The following is a 21821-nucleotide window of genomic DNA, read 5'->3' as shown; positions in this document are numbered from 1 at the left end:
AATAGCTATCAGACATTCAAAACCAGCACTATGGGCTTTAAAGCAATGGAAAGAATGATGCACTAAAGGGGCAGAAAATCTTTTTTTTATTTCAGCATATTATGAGGGTACAAATGTTAAGGTTATGTATATTGCCCTTGCCCCCCCCCTCGAGTCAGAGCTTCAAGCGTGACCATCCCCCAAACGCTGCACATCTCACACATTGTGTTTGTATATACCCATCCCCTCCTCCACACCTCCCACCTGCCCGACACCCAATAAATGTTATCCCTATATGTCCATTTAGGTGTTGATCCATTAATACCATTTGATGGTGAGTACATGTGATGCTTGTTTTTCCATTCTTGAGATACTTCACTTAATAAATGGGTTCCAGCTCTAACCAGGAAAATACAAGAGGGGCTATATCACCATTGTTTCTTAAAGCTGAATAGTACTCCATGGTATACATATACCATATTTTATTAATCCACTCATGAATTGATGGGCACTTGGGTTGTTTCTACAGCTTTGCAACTGTGAATTGTGCTGCTATATAAACATTCGAGTGCAGTTGTCTTTTTCATAAAGTGACTTTTGATCTTTTAGGTAGATGCCCAGTAGTGGAATTGCTGGATCAAATGGTAGATCTACTTGTATCGCTTTGAGGTATCTCCATATTGCTTTCCACAGAGGTTGAACTAGTTTGCAGTCCCACCAGCAGTGTAGGAATGTTCCTCTCTCTCCGCATCCACGCCAACATTTATTGTTTGGGGACTTTTTCATAAAGGCCATTCTTACTGGAGATAGGTGATATCTCATCGCAGTTTGATTTGCATTTCCTTGATGATTAGAGATGTTGAACATTTTTTCATATTCTGTCTTCTTTTGAAAAATTTATGTTCATGTCCTTTGCTCATTTTTTGATAGGGTTGTTTGATTTTTCCTTGCTGATTTTCCTGAGTTCTAAATAAATTCTACTTATCAGCCCTTTACCGGATGTGTAGCTTGTGAAAATTTTCTCCCATTCTGTGGGTTGTCTGTTTGCTCTCTTGAAGGTTTCTTTGGCTGTGCAGAAGCTTTTTAATTTGATCAGGTCCCACTTATTTATTTTTGTTGCTGCTGTGATTGCCTTTGGGGTCTTCTTCATAAATTCTTTCTTTGCCTAGGCCAATGTCTAGAAGAGTCCAACGTTTTCCTCTAGAATTCTAATAGTTTCACATTTAATGTTCAAGTCTGTTACCCAGCATGAGTTGATTTTTGTGAGAGGTGAAAGGTGTGGGTCTTGTTTCAGTCCTCTACATGTGGCTATCCAGTTTTCCCAACACCATTTATTGAATAAGGATTATTTTCCCCAGTGTATGTTTTTGTCTGCTTTGTCAAAGATTAGTTGGCTATATGAGGAGGGTTTTATATCTGGATTCTCGGTTCTGTTCTACTTGTCAATGTCCCTGTTCTTGTGCCAATCACAAGTTGTTTTAGTTACTATAGCCTTGTAGTATAGTTTGAAGTCTGGTAAATTGATACCTCCTATTTTGTTTTTATTGCCTAGGATTGATTTTGCTATAGGGTGTCTTCTCTGATTCCATACAAAGCACAAAATTATTTTTTCTATATCTGTGAAAAATGATGATGGTATTTTGATAGGGATTGCATTGACTCTGCAGGTCACTTTGGGCAGTGTAGACATTTTAACAATGTTGATTCTGCCAACCCATGAGCATAGTACATTCTTCTACCTGTTTACATCTTCTGCTATTTCCTTCTTCAGTGTTTCACAGTTCTCCCTGTGCAGAGCATGAAAATTAAGAAGACACCGTAAGGCTGCAAGTATCAGATGGCAATCTCACAGCTTCAGAGCCAGAAGGGATCACAGGCAACATCAACATCCAGTTCTCCTCCTTTGGCTTCATATGTGTGAAAAGTAAAGCCCAGAGGAGCTAAAAGCACTTGTCCAGGGTCCCCCTGCAAGCTGGGGCAGAGCCAGGGCCTGAAACTGGGTCTCCTGATGTCCCACCACAAAGTCCTTCCCACTTGACAGCGCGACCTTGCACTGCGGAATTATGTTGATGAGATCAGAGAACAATGGAACAGCTTCTGAACTGACAGAGTGAAGGAGCAGACCTGTAAAGCTAAGACGTGGCTGTGCTTCATAGAAACAACAGCATACCCTAGAAACCAAATGAGGTCACCAAGATCCTGATCCAGAGCAGAGCAGTGGGCTTTTGGGCTCTTTATGCCCCACTTCAGTGACCAATTGCCCTGCCCTTTCTTTCTTTCTTTCAGTGGCATTTGAAATGCTGCCTCTGAAATTTCCTTCCCAATTCACGGAAAAGATGCAAGCAAGAGTCCTAAACAAAGGAGTCAGCAGACCACTAGCTACCTCCGCCACCAGCTCCCCCAGCTCTGGAGGGACCATAGCATTTCACTCTTTCTGAACAAAGTCTGAGCACTCCCTGGGTTTGGATACCATCTCCACGGGCATGGTGCCCGCTGGCACTGTTCAGGCTCCTTGTCCAGGAGTTACGAAGCAGGCATGTCTGGGAATGAACCACTAGGTCTCAAAGCCTCTACCTAGTTATCAACCTAAGTATAAAAGTTCTTCTCTCTGTTGAGAGCAGCCAAGTACATATTGATTTTGATCCAAAGCAATAAAATGATAGACTGAGCTCAAGAATAGAAGTCACAACCAAAGCATCTTGTGTTTTGCCAATCGATGGTGATCACAATTACTGCTCTGTTAGAATGACAGCTACTTGGATAGAATTCTGAATTAACACATGTCCCTCCCTTCTGACACACGCGTGCGTGCGCGCACACACATGCACACAATCCCAGCATTTGCTATTTCCTTGATATGCAGTATCACATTGCGGCTAAAGAATGGACTTTAGTATCACAAAGACCAAGATTCAAATCCTAGGTTCACCACTTTCCAGTTATGAAGCCTTACACAAGGTATTTAACCTCTCTGAGCCTCACTCCTCATCTGACAAATGGAAATGGTATTATCTACATCACAGTGTTATGATGACTCTGTGAATGAAAATGATGCATATTATAAAGTCTAAAAAGATCTGCTTATTCCGGACTTTACCTGTTTTGATCACTATTGATTCCCTGAGCCTACAAGAGTGCCTGGCTCAAAAATATTGTTGCATGAATGAATAAGTCTCCAGTGTGTGCCAAGTTCAATGCCAACTGAACAATACTTCGCGACTCTTGTTAGCTATTAGGTATTCAGTGTTCTCATGATCTCCTAACAGACTTTGTTACATACCTGTCCACTTGACCTTCAGACTGACTGCTCACCTAGAAGCCACTACTCATCAGATGGCTGGTACTGACCATGGACACCCCTGGGTCCCTCCTCTGCCCAGTCTCCCTTAACCATACAGCATACACTACAGGACAAAGATGTGGATTTTGGACGAAGGCTGCATTAGTTTTGGAATGTTCTGAAGAACTCTGAAACTCATGGGTTGAAAGGTCTCTGTTCTGAGTTTGGTGACTTTCGACTTCAGTCTGCAGCAATATTATATATTATAATATATATATATATCACACTGGCTCGGGACTCTTTGTCCATTGATAGGAAGTAGTGCTCTTGATTATAAAGTTTTAAAAACAACATTCATGACAATAGTAATAACAATATCTGCTCATGTGTTTGAATGAATACTGTGTTCCAGGACACATTATTTCATTTATTCTTAAGTTTATTATATGAGGTAGGCACCATTATAATTCCTACTTTCCAGTTGAGAAAAATGACACTAAGAAAAGATGAGTAACTTGCCCACAGAAGTGATGCTCACCAATGGTAGAGACAGAAGTTGCTTTTCTATCGAAAGCATGCTTACAAACACAGCCCTGCACTGCCTCCCCTCTGCAAGCATGAATAGACGTGAACTACAGAATAACAGAAGCCAAATAATACAAGAACTTCATTACAACATAGCTCATTATGGCACAGATTTAATATGTCACAGGTCATGTCATCCTTCTCAAAACACAGCAATGACATTCACATGTATATCCATTTACAAATATTAATCAATTAAGCATCTACTACATGGAGGCATTACAGAGTACGGGTTAAAAGCAGGGTTCTAGAATCAAATTGCCTGGGTTCATATCCAGCTCCACCACTTATGGTTTTGTAACTCTGGAAGCAAACAAACTTCTTTTTGTTTCAGTTTCTTTGCCACCTTTAAAGTATCACAACAGTACCTACTTCAAAAGGCATATAGTAGGTACTTACTTAGTGTCAATTATGATAACACTGAAATTATTGTTGTTCAAGGAAAAGTGTGATAAATTCCAGGGCTCCAAGGTGAGTAGGACGTAGCATTCTGCTCTCCCTCTGGTGGGAAGAGAGGTAAGGACACAGCAATGGCAATGTGACAAGGTGCTCTCACAGATGCTTGCAGGGGTACCACGAAAACAAAGAGGAGAGAGCTCTTTCAGACTATGGGGCAGAAGAGGGGTGTCAAGGCAGTGAGCCTACAATGGGGGTTAGCTATGCTCCCTGACTTCTTGGAGATATGGGACTCTGACATGTAGCAGAGTCGTTCCAAAAAGTCATCCTTTACAAGGGAGAGCCCCGTGGGTGCAACCACCTCATGGGAAAGTCCTTTAGTTTATTATTGGCTAAGCCCCTTAGGGGGGATCACAAAAAAGATAAGACTCATGCCGAATTTTTGGTTGGGCTCCAACATATATACTGAGAATTCCTAGAACAGGCAAGTTGACACAAGGGAATTCTTGCCTAGAATGGTTTGTTTACTCAGTGGATATGAATTACCCTGAACTGCGTGGTGTAGGGAGTTGTTTAGCCTGATGGCTCTGGTCCCATTTACACAGAAGGGTGTCTGCTCACATACTGTTTACTCTCGAAACCACAGAGATGGCACAGGCTTTGTGGCCAGGCTGACCTGGTTTGATTCTGGCACCTTCATTCACATAGCAGTTCACCTTGGACACGCGACTTGACTTCCCTGAGATTCCATCTCCTCACATGAAATTATCAAGATTGATTTTGCAGGATTGTTGTTGAAGATTAAAATGACTATCGGTAAAATGCCTACCTCGGGCTTTGGTACTTAATAGAGACTTGATAAATGACAACAGAAGGTAACATATATTCCTGGGCACTTAACATGTCCCAACCACTGTGCCGAGAGCTCTACAACAGAACCTCATTTAATCCTCACCTCAGCTCCTTTTGACAAATGAGAAAACTAAAGCAAAACGAGCTATGATACTTGCACAAAGTCAAATTGTATTCCCACTCACACCTCTATCCATGGGTTAGTCTCCCTTGCTTGGGGAATGAATGGAAGTGTATGGAAACTAGAACTGGGCCCAATGGCTCAAAGATGCTCCATTCCTGTCTTACCCTTCTCCTTTGCTGGTTCTGGGTAAGGTGCAAAGTAGACAGCCTGATGAAACTGTTTCTGGGATTACTATTTGAGCACTAAGCTTAACTGCCTGAACCATAGGATGCTGGGCCCTAGGAACTTCTGTTAATAATTCTGAGGGTGGGGTATATGTGTGGCGTCAGTCAGTGGAAGTGTCAGGGCACCCAGTGCTGTGCTGTAATTTTTTAATTCAGGGCTCCCACTTACGGCTGGAGCTCACAAGGAGAGCAAACCTGTAACACAGCCTTTCTTAGGTAGGAATTAATTTCTAGGGTTTCGCTGAGTTTTTCCCTAATCCCTATAGAGCTAGAGAGATGGAGGAGTCCAACTACTGCCAGCTTGACCAAGCGGTGACTAAGCCACTGGACTGCTTGGTAGGTAAAAGATGGGTGTTTACTACGGGTTGAATGTGTCCCCCACATTTTATGTGTTAGAAACTTAATCCCCATTGTAACAGTATTAAAAGGTGGGCCTTTGAGAGGCAATTAGGCCATGAGGGCTCTGCCCTTATGAATGAATTAATGGTGCTGTCACAGGAGTAGTAAGTTATCATGGGAAGGGGCTCTTCATAAAAGAATGAGTTCTGTCTGAATCTCTGTCTCATGGGTTCACTTGCACCTTCCACCCTTCCACCAAGAAATAATGCAGAACGAGGCCCTTGACAAATGCTGGTGCCATACTCTTGGATGTCCCAGCCTCCAGAACTGTGAACCAAATAAACTTCTGTTTCTGTTTTTAACTCACAGCTCAATCTTCTGACAAATAAACTTCTATTGCTCATAAATTACCTCATCTGTGGTATTGTTATAGCAGCAGAAAATGGACTAAGACAGTGTTCTTCTCTTTTGGCTATAACCAAGGTTTGATCCTAAACAGACTAGATTTGGGGGGTTTAGATCTAACCTGGTGTGTGTGTGTACATGCATGTGTGTGTGTGTGTGTGTGTGTGTAAAGGCATAAAAATAACCTGAGTTAATTCTGTTCAAGCTCCAAATTCTAAATGCTCCCATAATGATGCACAACTAGCCCATTTGGCACCTGCTTCTGGATAGTCAGGTGTCTTGGAACTTCTGGAACTTCTCAAGGAAGGGTCTTGATGCCTTGGATGTGGGAAGAGGAGTTGGTGGGAACAAAGTTAAAGAAGGAAGCGGAGGTAGGCACAATCCAAACAAACCTTCACTGAATGACTGATTTTAGGAGTAGTCTCTGGGACTCTCTGAAAGAAGAGTACTTAAAGTACATTGCCAGACAAAAGGCCACAGGAAGAGGAGAGGCTGGGTAAAGAGGTAGAGGGGAGATGTGTCCAACAGTGCCCAGGACCTCTGTACCTCACCCAAACCCCTTGCCCAGCCCTGAATGTTCAGTGGTAGAAGGTATGCAAGAGGCAAATGCTTCCCAACCTGGAATTCTCTATAAAGTAGACAACTTTCACGGTATCTGCCCAGCTAATGCCTCATTTCCAAGAGCCGTCTTCTACAACCATCCATCCACAGGGATAAGTTCTGACAAGCAGCCACATCTGCATTTAAAAACCCTTCTCATCCACCTCTACTCACCACTCCCATTTGAGAGCTGATGAGACCTGAAGGGCCACTTGACCCAAGTGAGTCCAATCATAGTCTCTCATTTGGGAATTTGTACATGGGAACCTGGGAGAGGTGGTGATAGTGGCACAAATGGGCAACCTAGCTCAGGCTGGGCAGCCAGATTCTGGCATGTGGTTGGGAGAAACAGAAAAAGCCACAATGTAGAGAACAAAGAACCAAGCAGATGCATACAGAAAGGTGAAAGAGAAACTATGGCAAGAGAGAGAGAGGGAAACAGACGCATGCAGACAAACATAGAATCACAAATACAGACTATACCCGCTTCTCACAGATTTTTCAGTCCTAACCCTTGGGAGGCCGGCCTGCACTCCCTGCATGTAGGCTCCAGTACACACTTACATATATTCAACACATAGTCCTCTTATTTGTGCTTAAGCTAGCTCAAGTGGATTTATCTTTTTGTAATGAAAAGATCACTAGGACACTCTCTCTTCTTTCTTTCTACTACTTCTACTCCCTTTCTCCAGTTTAGGATGATGCTGACCAGCACCAATGGTATCAACTATGGCAAATAGAAACTTCTCCCAAGTGCTGCTGAAATAAACTCTTCTTATTAAAAGATGTCCAAATAACTGCCTGCCACATTATGCTCTACTAATATTTCCCCTCCTGGCTCTTCTTCCTCAAGGACCCCTCAACCACAAGTTCCCTGGCACTATATCTTATAATATTCAACAGATGTTGGAGAGAATTCTATTCCAAGGGACATCGAAATCCTTGTTGACACCAAAAAGTAATTTCTTAATTTCTTTTTTCTGAGGTTATGGGAGTGGAAAGACAACAGGAAGGTATTTCTTCATTTACTTCACTATCTATAAACGTATTAAGGTTCATTTTGCCTCAAAGATATTCCACACTGAGGGGCCCCTTCTTAACATCTGCCCACACCTCCTCACCCCAGTTTCAGAGTCAAACTGATAAATCCCGAAAGAGATCCCAAAATTATAATCCAAAAAGAGCACTGTTTACATCCCATAAGAGTGGTCTATTCACATGAGGCTTCCTTGATGCAAAACAACATGAAAGATAATCTACTTTTTAAAGCTACACATTAATTCATGAATGGAAAAAAAATTCAGTATAGTGAAAAGATATCTGCACTCCCATGTTTACTGCAGCACTATTCATAATAGCCAAGATTTGGAATCAACCTAAGTGTCCATCAATGGATGAATGGATAAAACAATTGTAGGCCATATACACAATGGTATATTACATAGCCACAAAAGGAATGAAATCCTGCCATTTGCAACAACATGGATGGAACTGGAGAACATTATGTTAAGTGAAATAAGCCAAGCACAGAAAGACAAATCTTGCATGTTCTCACTTATATGTGGGAGCTAAACACTACAACAATTCATCTCATGGAGACAGAGAGTAGATGATGGTTTCAGAGGCTAGGACGGATAGTGGGGAATGGGAGATATAGTGGGTAAATAAAACTGCAAAAATATAATTAGATAGTTAGAATGAACAATAAATGAAAGCTCAGCAAAGTGACTACAATCAACAATAGGTTAGGGTATACTTTAAAATAACTAGAAGAGTGAAACTGGAATGTTCCTAATACAAAGAAATGTTAAATGCCTGAGGCAATGGATATCTTAATTACCCTGATTTGATTAACTCACACTGTATGCCTGTATCAAAACATCACATGGACCCTATAAAGATAGACAACTATTATGTACCCATAATGATTTTTAAAAAAGAATAATATAATGCTGACCTTTTTAGTGACTGGTTTGATTTTTTGTTGTCTTTTTAAAATTTGCTGATAAGGTTTCTTGGGTAAGGAACCTTGTTATTTCAGGGAAGGGTCTTCAGTTTTCTGCCGCCCCTGTACTATAGTGCAGATTGCCACGGCTCTGCCAGGCAACTGGAGACATAGGCTGTGCGTGGGCAGTTAAGTAGCTCTATTAACAAACACAGGGTTTGTTTTAAATGGCTGAGAGAGTGACGTGTTTTTCAATGACTTCTGTAATAAGGAAAATTAAGAACAGTAGTTCAAACCAAACTCTGTTCTGCAAAGCCCTGGGAAAGAGAGAAGGAAGGGGGAGGGGACAGAAGGGATATTAGGTAAGCAGGAAGGAGAGGAGTTCTGAAGATGTCTCAGCCAGACATCTCTTCAGCTATTGTGCATTTCACAAATAGGGGTTCCAAGAAAGCTTTCTTTTTGAACAAGAGTTGAGTTGGAAAGCCACTGGTTTAGTCATCACGAAAAAGACAAAGATTCATGGAAATGGTTGTTATTAAAATGTGGGGAAGAAATCTTTTGGATAGATGGATCATTATGGGAAAATGGGGTAAAGCCTGAAGTGTGATTGGTTTATTCAAATTTTGTTCTCAAGTCTAAAAGAAAATTAAAATTTTTCCCATTTACACAGTACTATGCAGCAAAATTCCTCTAAAATACGAATTGCTTTTCAAGGCCCACCCTAAAGGCTACAGACTTCTCCCCCACTATCTTTTTTGGGGGGGGAGGGTGGCAAGTAGCTAGTTCTCTATTGAGTCCTTATTGTATCTGCCTTATACTCTGGGTCCAGTGTCTGATGTGTGTCTGACTACTCCCTTCTTATGGGGCTTACTTCACAGTGTATCTAAATCCTTCGATCTTTGCAGGATTTTAAAGATCTAAGATAACTGAAGTGTTTGATATGTGAAGAGATAGGACAACAGCTTATTGAATAAGAGGATGCTATTGGTATATCATCAAATTCAGACTCTTTAAAATAGTTTTTGAATACTTATCACTGCAAAATCATAAAGCCTAACCACAAAATCTTCTACTGGTTTAATGTAGGAAAACAACATGTTTTGGTCTTAACATACTCAATTTTTATTATTTTTATGATTTAGCTACTGCTTTTTGATATTCAGGCTCCACCATGAGTTTGAAGCACCAAAAAAATATCAGATATGATTTAGTGAAAGATTAATTTGAATACCTGTGAAAGTTCTCTTAAATATAATTTTCTCTAAGCTAGTCATTCTTTATATTGTATTTTACTTCTAGAAATTGTGCTTACACATTTAGGCATAATTCACAGTTTTGTTTTTTTAAAATCCACCTAAGTTTATTACATATGTTGTTTGCAAACTTGATTAATTGACTAGACACCCATTCATCCAGCTCAGCTTCCAAATGTATTTTTCAACCTTCCACTCTATTCTGTTTTACTTGAAATAAAAATGTACTGCTACTTCTGTATCACTGCTGACAGCATAATGACAAATGAATAATGCCACATAAATATAGGATGCACAGGGCATTTGGTTTTGACTACACACATATTCGTGAATCAATTATCAACCAAACCTGAAGACTTAAGCTTTCTATAACCACAAGAGAAGTGCTTTTTTGCCATCTCTTTTTTTTTAATATAAAAAGATAAACAACAGACACTTCTAAATCCAGGTACAATTTGGCTCCTCACACAGAAAACAACCATAGAATCTGGACATAATATTATATAAACAGCAATGATCTGCAGGTACTAAAATGTGAACATAAGCAGACAGATGCTGGTGGGGAGTGCCAACTCATTCAGACAGGAAAGGAAGAGCCATACTGGCTATATAAGTTTTACATCTCGATTGTGACAATTGTTACATTTCATCAAACTGTACACGTAAATGTATAAGTTTCATTATATCTAAATAATATTTCAATTAAAACAAATATAGGTATATATAATATATGTATACCTATATTTTAACAAGGTATACACATAACATTTAATAATTAAGGCACTAATTAAAGCATTATTATTATAATATATAATATATTTACATATATATATTTATATAATATATAAAACTTCTTAAAATGGTCCCTTTGAATGGCAGATATGGCTTAACACCTAAAGACTACGCCAAAGACAGAAGTTTATGCTGTGGAAATTGTTGTATGTGGGGCAAGAAGTGGTTTACACTAGGATTGCTCAGGAAGGAGAAAATGTGTTGCCTGCAATTTATTTTCTCCCTTCCTTTCACCTCTGCAACCCCTCCCACTGTCATTGTTGTATCATGCTTTGAACAGATCCTTTTTTTCTCTTCTTTCTATCAAACCACAGTCTTTGTAAGCAAAAAGAAAATTAGTAACAGATGCAAGCTTATTTTTAATAGTCTAAGACCAAATTTTCTGGACTTAAAACACTTCATCCCCTCAAAATTCTCTGATGCCATTAAGATACAGCTGTAGGCTCTCACTATAATTCATGAACTAAAAATAGTTTCAAAAACTAATTGTAAGAAACCACATCACAGAGTTACTCATTGTATTCTGCATATTTTATTTTTATCATCCAGAGAATAAAAAGTTTGATTTCACAGGCATTTTGAGAAAACTTTTTTTTAAGACTCTAAGCTCTATTCTGATCTCAACAAAATAAATTTGGGGGAGTAGTATGTGAAGAGATGGTATGCTGGATTATCAAACAAGGCCTTTTATTATAATTGGCTCTAGTTCAAAGATAGATGTGGAAGCCAGACGCACAGAATGTTATTAATAACTCCAGTCATTGGAACTCACTTGAGAGGATCTGAGTACATTAGTATTAAATCACAATACTGGGCTAAATAATTTGCAACCAAATAAGACTTCTAGCATAAGAATTTTGTTCATTTATTATCCAGGATTCTTCTCAGGGTAAAAATGTGAAATCTTCAGTCAACTCCAGAGCAGACAGAGTTGCCCTTCTGGAAAGGAAAAAGTAAGATAAAGGACATCCCAATTCTATTAATAGTCATGGCTTAGCCATTAAACACTTGATGCCTCTTGGTTGCAGTTTCTTCTTTGTAAAAAGTGGATGCTACACTAACAAGCTCTAAAATCACTGGGAATCCAACACTGTAACTTCTCACATTCCAACATCTGCTCCTCTGGTCCACAGAAGGAAGCTTCCCCATGGCAGTCTTGTTTGGGTTTGGGCTCCAGAAACTGTTATGACCTGGCTTCAAAACCTGTCTGTTCCACTTACCAGCCATGTAACTTGACCATGAACAAGTTACTTTACCTCTTGTGCCTCAGTGACATCATGTGTAAAATACCCGCAATACCTACCCGGCAAGGGTGGTCTGGAGGATTAAAAGAGACAGCTAGCACAGTGCCTGGCTCACAGTAAGTGCTCCATTAGTGTTGGCAGCTGTTACAATTGTTACATGACCACACCCAGGCTGGCCTGACCAGAACCAGGGAGCAGACCTACCACTCCACCTGTGGATAAACTTCTAACCAGCAGATCCGTGGCCTTGGAAGACATGGTCACTCATAGCAGCCATCAGATGGCCACTTACTGGGCTGTGGGTTAGAGGCTGCACACATTGCTGGTAACCAGACTTGTAACCTTTAAGGTACTCTCCAAACCTGATATCCAGATCTACAGACATCATCTCACAGTAGATGCTTAATGGTAGGAACTCATGGAACCACTGGGAGAGGCAGCCCCAAGACCCTGCTATCCAGGCAATTAACCATCATGGCTAAACACAGGGTTAGTCTTGCCCACCCCTGGCTCCATCATTAGCTAATTCTGAATCCTCACTGGGTAACTAAGATTTGTGACTGCGTTTCTGTGTGTCTCAGCTTTCTCAGTTTTTCTAAAATGATAATAATCATGCTCCCTTGATATGGGATTAAGAAAGAAAATAACAATTATATCTTAATTTATAAATTAAGGCAATTTACAAAGTAAGATCTAGGGAATACTTTTGAAGTTCTTTATTTTGCATCCTCCTTCAGTATTTTCTCCTTTTGTTAGAGTTCCCTCTTCTTCTTCCCTTTGCATGACTAGTGCTTAGAACTGAGTTCAGCAAAGTACAACTTGGCCAAATCCAGCCTGCGGCCTGTTTTTGTAAATAAGGTTTTACTGGAACATAGCCATGCTCATTTGTCTATGGATCATCTATTGTGGCTTTTGGGCTACAGGGATAGCGCTGAGTAACTGCAGCCCTCAAAACCTGAAATATTTACCATCTGGCCCTTAACAGAAACAGTTTGCTGACTTGTGGTCTAGAACACAGCTAGTTCGTAGTAGGTAGCCTATAACTATTTGTTTGAATAAATGAGAATGATGATTATTTCATTCGATACCCAGCAAATATTTATTAAATGCCTCTAGGTGCCAGGCACTGTGCCAGGTTCTGGAAATGCAATGAGTTGGGACTACAATGGGAGGGTGACAGACAGAGCCTCTTCCTGTAAGGTATGCACTGCTTAGTGAGGGAAGACAGAAGAAAATGATTATCCAAACAGTTACTTATTTTACAGGTGTGATGACTATTTACAAAAGAAAAAGCACATGGTGCTTTATTAAAAGGATTTGTTCTGTAAAATTTGGATTCAGCCAAAAGGATCCAGAAGTCCACATGTTCCCCACCCAAGGCTGCAGGTTCCCCACCCCTATCTCAGGAAGTACTTAGCAACTGCCACTGAAGCTGAGGCCTGAATGTGGGTATTCTGGTTCCGACTTATTAGGGAAAGTGAGGGTTCCCCAATGCCACATGAAATGCAAATGGATTTCAGTAAGATTGTCAGTTTGTTTACTCCATTCATTTATCTAGCTATTCAGTGAAAGGAATGTGGACCATAAAAAAGTTTAATGTGCTTGATTTTTCAGCCTTATAACAGGAAAGCCAAGCAAATAAATAATTTTAAAACCAACAATGTGAAAATCATAACCCATGTTCAGTTGTTAGAGACCAGACACCAACACAGGACCAAGAGACAGTTCTTCAATCAGCGGCATTCTTTAAGCACGGCAAATCAAAGCCTAATTTGAGCCTAAATTGAGTAACATTAATTTTCACACTTGGGGAGAAGATGTGATTGAACATAAACAGATGCCCTGCAGACTAGACTGTGTGCGCTTCTGGTTGTCATGTAGGCGTGGAGCTTCTCAGCACTGCCTGTCAAGGTTGATCAAGTGGGCTTAAGCACTCACATGCTCTGCTTTCCAAATTCAGCCAGGCTCAGTAAACCACACAGGCATTCTTTGGGAACACAGCCCATTCCCCTACCCTGAAAGTTGGCAGCTCCTTCCAGAGAAGGTGAGTGCTAAAACAGATGCAAGACAGCAGGGTGAAGTGTTGTAGAATAAATGTATTTTATAAACTCTTCCTCACATTTCGTATCACTGGTTATCTATCAGCTCTGTTGGCTAAAGTGGGAGATTTATTCTTTTATTTCTTTAAAGGAAATGGAGGTGCAGGCAGATTAAGCATCTAACTCCAGGTCATTGAGCATGTTAATGAGACATCAGGAATTAGAAGATGTTGCAGCTGATCCGAGACTATTTTCTGGAGCCTGTAGCTACAAAAACTAAAATTTTTGGAATTGCATAAAAATCCTATTAAATGTAATGGTTATCTTTAAGGAGAATCAGTTAATTTAGGGCAAGACACATTTCTTGATATAAATGATGTCACCTTGACAGGCTTCTTGGGCAACTCCTTCCCATCAGTGCCATGGCACTGATCTGTGGTGTCCAACCCTGGTCTAGGGACTGAGCAGCGTGAGCACCTGGCCAGCTGCTACAAAAACCTCTTCATACCACAGCCAATTCTCACCTCCAGCATATCCGCAGCAGAATCAATGAGAAGGAGCTAAGGGAACCAAACATGGACTATATTAATTAATTAATGTCAACTTTTTTGAGAAATCCTACTATTTCTAACAACGAAAGATTTTCTTTATCTAGATATTCTTCTACTTGGAAAAAGGAAGGCGGTAAGAAGGAAGGCAAAAAAAAAGAGAAATTCAGGTATTTTTAAGTTGCTTCTATTCTTATAGTAGTTCATTTAATAATTTGACCAAATGCCTTGAAATAACAAAGGGTAACCTGGGGTATCTCAAAACGTGACTGGAGACATTAAGTTAAAAAGAACATTCTGACGTTGATACTGCGTAAGGCTAATTTCAAGTCCATTGTTACTAGGACTTTCTACTTTTATCCATTCTCTCCATAAACATTTAGCGAGTGTGAGGCACATAAAATGCATGGTGTGTTAGTGGGGGTGGGATGAATGCTAGTGAAGAATGCCCGTGGTTCTCCATCTCCAGGGGAGATGGTCACGCGAACAAACCATGACCATACAGGATGCAGAGCAAGGGCTGCAAACAGGAGCTGTGCACCGAGGAGCCCAGGGTCAGGAGGAGCTACACGCGCTGCGAGGCCCACAGGGAGCTAAACCCGTGCATCCGTGTCCTTCCTTCCTAACCATGCCTGACAGAAACCCACAACATTTGATGTAATGAAACCCAATGAGGATTCAGAATAATCTCCTTGTGCTCTAAGTGGGTCAACAGAATAAATGTTTATGTCATTGTAATTTCTGCTCTGTGGGTCACACAAGACCTTACAGAAATGCAAAAAACAGAGAGATTTCAGGAAATCATTTTGGTCTCTTTTATGTTCTGTAAGAGATAGAAAACTAAAGTATCTAAAGTAAGATTCAAGGTAAGACGATTATAAGATACACTGAAAATGGCAAATTATTGTTATTTTTACAATAGTGTGGTCCCACACATTTTTTTCTCTTAATTTTTAAACCTACAAGAATTTTGAGGGAAATTAAATCCATGTAGTTCTGACTCATTTACACCCATTACTCATCAATATGTTGTTTTAAACAAATCCCTGAACACCCAAGAAATCTTTTTTCCTAGGCACGCCATTTAACAGCCAGAATCTAACCTACATAAATATTAAGTTTAACCAGATATGCTGAACCTAGAGTGCCAACAAAATCCCAAAGAGGTAGAGATAAGTTCTTGTGTATCCTTTCAACATGATTTGGTTTTATCCTGGAATAACACAAACATGTCAGAGCTAATCAGCTCCCGCTCCATCCAAGAGCATAACAAGGCTCTGACACATCTATTTAAAAACCCCAATAAAATGAAATTTCATCTTTACCAGTCTAGTTTTCTCACATCTAATATTTTATTTTTGGCTTTCTGGCCTAAAGCTGATGTGAATTCTGCAGAGTTATCAATTTTCAGAAAGAAATAGTTTTTAAAAAGTTTCACTGATAAGACACCGCTAAGAATGATGAGAGACATTCCCAGGGGCTTTCTCTGCTTTTAGCAGACATTAACCTACCTCTGGGTGTATGTGTGTGACAAATAAATGAATGGGAAAAACAAGAACCTCAGTTAAGTTAAAGGACAAAGAAGCCTCATTTTCTCACAGCCAGACCAAACATGAGTTGGCTGGAGTCCCTGGTTTTCAGGAGTAATTTGGCTTTGATATCACCATTCTATAAGCTATAAAAACATTTGAAAAAACAAACAAGCAAGACCAGAAAATACATGAACAAACACAATGCTGAATTCTTACAAAGAGTATGTCATAAAACCATGAGGTGACAGGGAGAAAATTTTCCTCAAGGTCATCAAACTTCTAAGTACTTAATTCCCTAAGATTTTTAATATAGACGAAACCCATGACTGGGAAGAACACAACAGACCTGTTTAATGTCCATTTCAATCTTTACAACTAAGTGGTAACTACCCAGGCACTCTACCAAGGCCTTCATCAAAAGCCTCCAACTTAAGAACACAGTTCAGTTTTTTTTTCTAATTTTTAATTGTTTTTTTGTTTCAGCATATTATGAGGGTATGAATACTTAGGCTATATATATTGCCTTTGCCCCACTCAAGTCAGAGCTTAAAGTGTGTCCATCCCTCAGATGGTGCATGCTGCACCCATTAGGTGTGAATATACCCATCCCCTCCTCCCCACTCACACCTGCCCCACACCCGATGAATGTTGCTACTATACATGCACTTAAGTGTAGGTCAGTTAAGTGAGTTAATACCAATTTGATGGTGAATACATGTGGTGCTTGTTTTTCTATTCTTGTGATACTTCACTTAGTAGAATGGGCTCCAACTCTATCCAGGATAATACAAGAGGCGCTAGATCACCAATGCTTTTTGTGGCTAAATAGTATTCCATGGTATACATAAACCACATCTGATTAATCTGCTCATGGATTGATGGGTACTTGGGCTGTTTACAGATCTTTGCAATTGTGAATTGTGCTGCTATAAACATTCTAGTGTAGATGTATTTTTTACAGAATGTCTTTTTTTCCTTTGGGGAGATGCCCAGTAGTGGGATTGCTGGATCAAATGGTAGTCCTACTTGTAGCTCTTTGAGGTATCTCCATATTACGTTCCACAGAGGTTGTGCTAGTTTGCAGTCCCATCAGCACAGTTCAGTTTTTAAAAGAAAACTACCCTGGGCAGAAGGGAAATTTAAAAATCTAGCCAGGAAGGATCTCCTCCCTCCATTAACTGCGACAGCTTTCAAGACTCACCTACCCCTCGTACTGCAAGAGCTGCTTGAGTGTTCTTAAATCTGGACTCCTAGCCTCAATGTGAACACCCAGCAAAAAAGCTGAGTGTTATTCTCTACTTTCCCCTTTCCCCAACTTCTCCGTTGCCAAGGTGGTTGGCAGGAGCTTCACAGCCTAGCCTTAGTTCTTTGGTATGTATTATCCAGAGGTGTCACTGCTATTGCCATGCCGTCCTGCCCTTCTCTTAACCAAGTGCTAGAATGCCCAAAGACTCATTTGAAAAGGATGGCTCCTTTTGAGTGAGTAATATTTATAATTGTGATCATTATTGGCTTGAAATTTATTCTAATAATAGGGCTTCTGAATGAATACATGATAATGGAACACATTAATAACTATGAAAAGATGTAGTAATTCATGCCTGCCATTCTGTATGCATATGCTAAAATGAAAGCCTGACAGAGAGAACCACCCACCTAGCCTTCTGGGTATCTCTGCACCTACTGTTGTTATACCTGCTCGCTGAGCTACAGACCACAGTGGAAGTTGACTCAGCATGTTCAAATCTTAGCTCATTATAATCCCAACCTGCTCCTCTTGCATTTTATTGATAAAGGGTGACCATCCATCTAGTAGCTCTAATCACATCCCTTTCTCTCACCGCCATAATTCAAGTGGTCCCCAAGTCCTACTAATTCATCACTTGCCTGCCTGTCCCTCTATTCTTCATCACTGCCTTCTACTATCTTAGTTCAAGACCTCTGTATCTCCTGCCCAGACACTGTACTGAAATGCCTGATAACTAGTCTCCTTGCCTCTAGGTTAGTCCCTCTTGAATTTCTCTTCTACTCTGCCTCCCAGGCTAGCTTCCAAACTGTAAGCCTTGTAAACAATGAAATCATATTTGAAGAAAACATTAGTGAATAGTATTATAGTCTTGGGGAGTAAAAAAGTATTTCTAAGCATGACATAAAAGCTAGAAGGCATAAATATGATTACTTAAAAACATCTTCTATAAGATAAAGACACCATAATCAAAGATTAAAAACAACTGGAGAAGACATCTGCAAATTACATGGTATGGGACATATGAATTTACTTAATATTCAAAAAGTTCTTACAACTCACTAAGAAAAATACCTATCTATAAATTTGAAATAACATCTCGAGTCCATCTCTTGGCCACAGCAGGAGAGAAAAAATTACTGCAAATAATTATAAACCTGTGAAAAATGCATAAAATGTCCTGTAAAGATTAGGAAAATTGATCAGATATCACCGTTACTAAACCTTCAAATGCCCTTCCTAGATTTAATTACAACATACATCAGCACTGAGATACCTTTAAGCAGTTGAAAAATGCCTCTGGTCTGTCTTGTTTGTGCCTTTGGAACACAGTGGAGCATGTTTGCACAGAACAAATCATTCCCTGTGAAGCTAGAAGGGCCTCTTTGCCTCATTATTGATGTTTCAGCTTTGAGCCAGAAGGTTAAAGTCTTCAGAAACATTTCTGAGCTCACACAACACCAAACCCTATTATTCATCAGCACCAGCCTTGGCTGGAAGGCTGGAATAAATGCCCTTCAGGTGAAAATGACTGCTTTTCCATTTTTCCCTGAAATAAGTGATCAAATTATATCCCCTGACAAGAAGGCAGAGTATTGCGGAGTATACAAACTGGCATTGCTGACATACCTGCCAAATACACTTACTCTACCTAGGCATGTGGTCATCCAGAAGGAATGTGCCACGATCCTAAATGCAAACAGTACAGAGGACCCCTCTGTTGGATGAAAGCTCAGATGAGATGGTAAATTTATTGCACTCATAAAGAAGAGATCTGTTTTGTTAGAAAAGCAAGTAATTCAAATTTCTGGCTTTTTATATGAACATACGCCAATCACCTACATATCCAGAACATACGCCAATCACCTACTACAAGATGACAAAATCTGACCCAAAAACTCTAGACAGTATTAGTGTCCATTTGCCAAAAAGAGAACTTAAAAAATGAAGCTTGGACTAATAACTGGAATGCAATTATGTATAAATTGGGGGAAAACATAGGGGATTAAATCCAACCAAACAGCATTGGAAATTAGAAAATTCAACCAATTATGTTTCAGTCTTTAAAATGTAGGGCTGCACTGAGGGACCCACTCTTCACAATACCACCACCACGAGACAGATAGATGGCTAGTGCAGGAATACATTACTTTGTTATTTTGAATTGTCTTTACTTTGTGAGCACTACTCATAATGTTTTTGAGAATTATGCCACAGGCATGAATTCAATTTTCTAGACAGCTTAAAAACTTTTTTTTTTTGGATTGGATTTTTAAATTTCTGTCTTGTGCAATGAATTTGTGGGAATTCAAACCTTGCCCCGTGGTTTCTCAAAACCCATTTGATTCTATCATTTGCCTCTGGTAAAATGCATAAAACGTTTTCCCAGTAAGTTGAGGCTTACAAAGCTACTGTTCATTATTCCTAGCTGAAATGGTCTCAGTGGCTTTTGGAAATGAGCACCACCCATGGAGATACAAAATGCGATCGATCGTTTAGATGGCTTGCACAATGGCAAGGGGCCGCCAGTCTAGAACTCCACAACCTGCACAGCACAAAACGTGCCAAGATAGAACCAAATCCCACCCCTAGGCCCCCTTCCCTGTCCTGGAGAAGCAGTGTGGTGACTGTTTGAAGGAGCACGCCCCAGGACATGCTGTGATGTTGCTCCTTGGGATATTACAGAGAGACACAGAGAAACTGCAGGTCAGAAGGACAGAATCAACATTACTAAAACAACATGTATCAACTGCAGCTTTGTCTCTGGCAGGCCTAGGAAGGGCCTCATGCGAGGCTAACAGGTTGTATGCTAAATTAACAAACAAAAGGCAAACAGTACAACACTTCCTTAAAATTAATATGACTCTTCCCTGAGGCCCCGGTTTTCAGATACACCCACTCTGGGATAAATAAGTGTGGAGACTCACTCTGGGAAGCAAGATGCCCATCGGCAGCTTTGTCTTCGTGCCCGTCGTAGGCCCTGCTGGACAGCTGCCTGTTGGCAGTCTCCAGTCGATCTACGAACAAAGAGGAAGCGATTAGAAAGAAATGCATACGGATTTAAGTTGTCATCCAACCAAGAAATGGAATGGGTGCCAAGGGGTGGGTATGAAGAGATGCTCAGGCAGGAGCCCAAAACCGAACAACTGGAGGAAAAATGAGAACTATGTTCCAAAATACAAAAGCAAAGCCGTGTGTCTTCATGCAATCTAATGCCAATGGGGACAGCTGCCTCTCTGTCTCCAAGGCCCCACACCTCTGACTTGACATCCTCACAAAGCGGGTGAGTCTCCTTGGCCTCAAGCCCTAGTCTAGCCTAGTCTAACCTTGACCATTAGCTCTATATTTTAGGCAGTGGCAGCTATCTGTTATCTTGGAATCAAAAAACTAAAAATAAAGGCCAGGCACGGTGTCTCATGTCTATAATCTTAGCACTCTGGGAGGTGCTAAGATCCACCCACTCAAGGCGGGTGGATCGCTCAAGGTCAGGAGTTCGAAACCAGCCTGAGCAAGAGCGAGACCCCGTCTCTACTAAAAGAAATAGAAATAAATTAATTGGCCAACTAAAAATATACAGAAAAAATTAGCCAGGCATGGTGGTGCATGCCTGTAGTCCCAGCTACTTGGGAGGCTGAGGCAGGAGGATCGCTTGAGCCCAGGAGTTTGAGGTTGCTGTGAGCTAGGTTGATGCCACAGCACTCTAGCCCGGGCAACAGAACGAGACTCTGTCTAAAATAAATAAATACCAAAAAAGGCTCAAAATGGCCTAACAGATGAAGATAGTACATGGTAAATTCTATGTTTGCTCAACATACTTGGTAAATCTTCATTTATTCAATTAAATAATCCAGTACAACAAATATTTATTGAACGTATGTGGCACCCAACAGAAAAGGGTTTGTGATTACAGAACAGGTGAGATATAGGTACTGTGTGTGTGTGTGGGGGGGGGGGAGCTATCAGTACATTTGAGTGTTTTGACACACAAGGCAACTGAAAAATGGCCTAGCTGAAAGCCAAGTAAAATGTTATGGGTTAAATCATCGTGCACACTGGAGGTTGTGAAGGTCCAGTAGCAGGTGGCTCCTATCTTTCAGCGAGTATATATGTCTCCACTTTTCACAACTCCGAGGTTTTTTTCCCCTAAGAGGAACATATGTCTAGCTCTGTCTTCTATGCTACACCTACCAAGCGTTAGGTGCTGCCTTTCAAACGGTGCCACCAAATGATTCAGCCTGATGAAAAAAAAGTTGTGCATCCGACATTGGTCTTGTCAAACAGCCTCGAGTCACTGTTGAGTACTTTTAAAGTAAGAAGGAGCTATACAGACTCCCTTGCTCCCATGGACTCATGCATAATTGTCACTTCTAAGGCTCACTGCTGCAACCTACAACTTACAAGTCAGAAAAGAACAGTCCCACTGTTTGAGTGCCTCTCC

The 21821-nt window shown here is 40.4% G+C and overlaps 1 protein-coding gene across 3 annotated transcripts in view; it reads right to left on the bottom strand.

The window, feature by feature from the left end:
• AMOTL1 (angiomotin like 1) overlaps positions 1–21821 on the bottom strand; it is a 171462-nt gene that overhangs the window by 26627 nt on the left and 123014 nt on the right. For all 3 annotated transcript variants that reach the window (XM_076002448.1, XM_076002449.1, XM_076002450.1), the window contains one exon: positions 20311–20400. In XM_076002448.1, coding sequence (XP_075858563.1) covers positions 20311–20400 — 90 coding nt within the window. The remainder of the gene's footprint in view (positions 1–20310; positions 20401–21821) is intronic.

The sequence above is a fragment of the Microcebus murinus genome, chromosome 4, assembly GCF_040939455.1.
Source record: "Microcebus murinus isolate Inina chromosome 4, M.murinus_Inina_mat1.0, whole genome shotgun sequence".
NCBI lineage: Eukaryota > Metazoa > Chordata > Mammalia > Primates > Cheirogaleidae > Microcebus > Microcebus murinus.
The sequence above is the reverse complement of the archived record's forward strand: the minus strand, read 5'-3'. Positions and strand labels throughout refer to the sequence as shown.